Raw genomic sequence first — 2,809 nt, 5'->3', positions numbered from 1 at the left:
CCCGTGACGCTGTGCCGTCCCGCAGTGCTTTATGAACGCGGTGCTGCAGTGTCTGAGCAGCACCAAACCCTTACGGGATTTCTGCCTAAGGAAGGATTTCCTGCACGAGCAGCCGCCGGGATCCCGAACCCCACAGGAGCTCACGGAAGGTGGGAGCTGCCCCACAACCCCATCACACCCCATAGGGGTCCATCAATACTGACCCCCATCCCACCCCATAGGGGTCCATCCATACTGACCCCCATCCCACCCCATAGGGGTCCATCCATACTGACCCCCATTCCACCCCATATGGTTCCTATCCATACTGACCCCCATCCTGCCCCATAGGGGTCCCATCCATACTGACCCCCATCCCACCCCATAGGGGTCCATTAATACTGACCCCCATCCTGCCCCATATGGGTCCCATCCATACTGACCCCCATCCCACCCCATATGGGTCCATCCATACTGACCCCCATCCCACCCCATAGGGGTCCCATCCATACTGACCCCCATCCCACCCCATAGGGGTCCATTAATACTGACCCCCATCCCACCCCATATGGGTCCCATCCATACTGACCCCCATCCCGCCCCATATGGGTCCATTCATACTGACCCCCCATCCCACCCCATATGGGTCCATCCATCCATACTGACCCCCATCCCGCCCCATATGGGTCCATTCATACTGACCCCCATCCCACCCACCCCATATGTGTCCACCCACACTGACCCCCATCCTGCCCCACAGCCTTTGCTGATGTCATTGCTGCCCTATGGCACCCCGACTCCACCGAGGCCGTCAACCCCGGGCGCTTTAAGGCCATATTCCAGAAGTACGTCCCTTCTTTCAATGGATACAGGTGAGGCCGGGGGCACCCATGGGTGCTCAGCCATGGGGGTTGGTTGCTATGGGGCACCCATGGGTGCTTATCGCTATGGTTATTGTCCTTAGAGACCCATAAATGCTCCCTATTGGCACTATGGGGCACCCATGGGTGCTCAACCACGGGGGTTGCTGCTATGGGGCACCCATGGGTGCTTATCGCTATGGTTAGTGTCCTTAGAGACCCATAAGTGCTCCCTATTGATGCTATGGGGCACCCATGGGTGCTCATCACTATGGTTAGTGTCATTGCGGAGCCCTGGGTGCTCCATGTTGGTGCTATGGGGCACCCATGGGTGGTTATTGCTATACTTAGTGTTCTTAGAGATCCAGAAGTTTTCCCTGTTGGTGCTATGGGGCACCCATGGGTGCTCATCCCCTGGTGTTGGTTGCTATGGGGTACATGGGGGTGCTTGGTGGTGTAATATGGTGCTATGGAGCACCCATGGGTGCTCATCACTATGGTTAGTGTCCATGCAGAGCCCTGGGTGCTCCCTATTGGTGCTATGGGGCACCCATGGGTGCTCATCACCAGGGGTTGGTTGCTATGGGGTACCCATGGGTGCTTGGTGGTGTGCTTTGTGTCAATGGAGTGCTCCCTATTGCTGCTATGGGGCACCCATGGGTGCTCATTGGTATGGTTAGTGTCCTTAGAGACCCATAAGTGCTTCCTCTTGGTGCTATGGGACACCCATGGGTGCTCAGTGGAGAGCTATGGGTGCTCCCTATTGATGCTATGGGGCACCCATGGGTGCTCATCACGATGGTTAGTGTCATTGCGGAGCCCTGGGTGCTCCATGTTGGTGCTATGGGGCACCCATGGGTGGTTATTGCTATACTTAGTGTTCTTAGAGACCCATAAGTGCTCCCTGTTGGTGCTATGGGGCACCCATGGGTGCTCATCACCAGGGGTTGGTTGCTATGGGGTACCCATGGGTGCTTGGTGGTGTGCTTTGTGTCAATGCAGTGCTCCCTATTGCTGCTACGGGGCACCCATGGGTGCTCATCACTATGGTTAGTGTCCTTAGAGGCCCATAAGTGCTCCCCATTGCTGCTATGGGGCACCCCTGGGTGCTGACCCCGTCGCCCCACAGCCAGCAGGACGCCCAGGAGTTCCTCAAGTTCTTTATGGACCGACTCCACGCTGAGATCAACAGGAAGGGCCGCAGGACCCCCAGCATCTTGGCGGACACACGGCGGGACCCCCACCCCGAGGACACCCACAGCATGAGGTGCTATGGGGGGATGGGACACATGGGGTTCTATGGGGGGATGGGACACATGGGGTTCTATGGGGTGATGGGACACATGGGGTTCTATGGGGTGATGGGACACATGGGGTTCTATGGGGTTATGGGGTGATGGGACCCCTGGTGTTCTATGGGGTTATGGGACCCATGGGGTTCTATGGGGTTATGGGGTGATGGGACCCCGTGGGGTTCCATGGGGTGATGGTACCCCTGGTGTTCTATGGGGTTCTGGGACCCCATGGGCTTCTATGGGGGGGACCCCATGGTGTTCTATGGGGTGACAGGACCCCATGGTGTTCTATGGGGTTATGGGGTGATGGGGCCCATGGTGTTCTATGGGGTTATGGGGGGACACCTCAATCCTGACCCCCAACTCTTCCCCATAGCGATGACGAACGCGCCAACCTGATGTGGAAGCGCTACCTGGAGCGGGAGGACAGCAAGATCGTGGGTGAGCGCCACCCCAAAGCTGTGGGGTGATGAACCCCCCGCCCCATAGAACCCTCCTGCCACCCCACTGTCACCCCATTGTCCCCCCCCCACCCCACAGATCTGTTTGTGGGGCAGCTGAAGAGCTGCTTGAAGTGCCAGGCGTGCGGTTACCGCTCCACCACCTTCGAGGTGTTCTGCGACCTGTCCCTGCCCATCCCCAAGGTAAGAGGACAAACCCCCCCAACATCCCCCC

The 2,809-nt window shown here is 58.2% G+C and overlaps 1 protein-coding gene across 1 annotated transcript in view; it reads left to right on the top strand.

The window, feature by feature from the left end:
• The window catches only part of USP21 (ubiquitin specific peptidase 21), a 24,731-nt gene that overhangs the window by 13,196 nt on the left and 8,726 nt on the right, over window positions 1–2,809 (top strand). The window contains 5 exon segments of the mRNA XM_032441767.1: window positions 11–149; window positions 740–851; window positions 1,969–2,106; window positions 2,511–2,575; window positions 2,675–2,778. Of these exon segments, the coding sequence (XP_032297658.1) occupies window positions 11–149; window positions 740–851; window positions 1,969–2,106; window positions 2,511–2,575; window positions 2,675–2,778 (558 nt within the window).

The sequence above is a fragment of the Coturnix japonica genome, unplaced genomic scaffold (assembly GCF_001577835.2).
Source record: "Coturnix japonica isolate 7356 unplaced genomic scaffold, Coturnix japonica 2.1 chrUnrandom551, whole genome shotgun sequence".
Taxonomy (NCBI): Eukaryota; Metazoa; Chordata; class Aves; order Galliformes; family Phasianidae; genus Coturnix; species Coturnix japonica.
The sequence above is the reverse complement of the archived record's forward strand: the minus strand, read 5'-3'. Positions and strand labels throughout refer to the sequence as shown.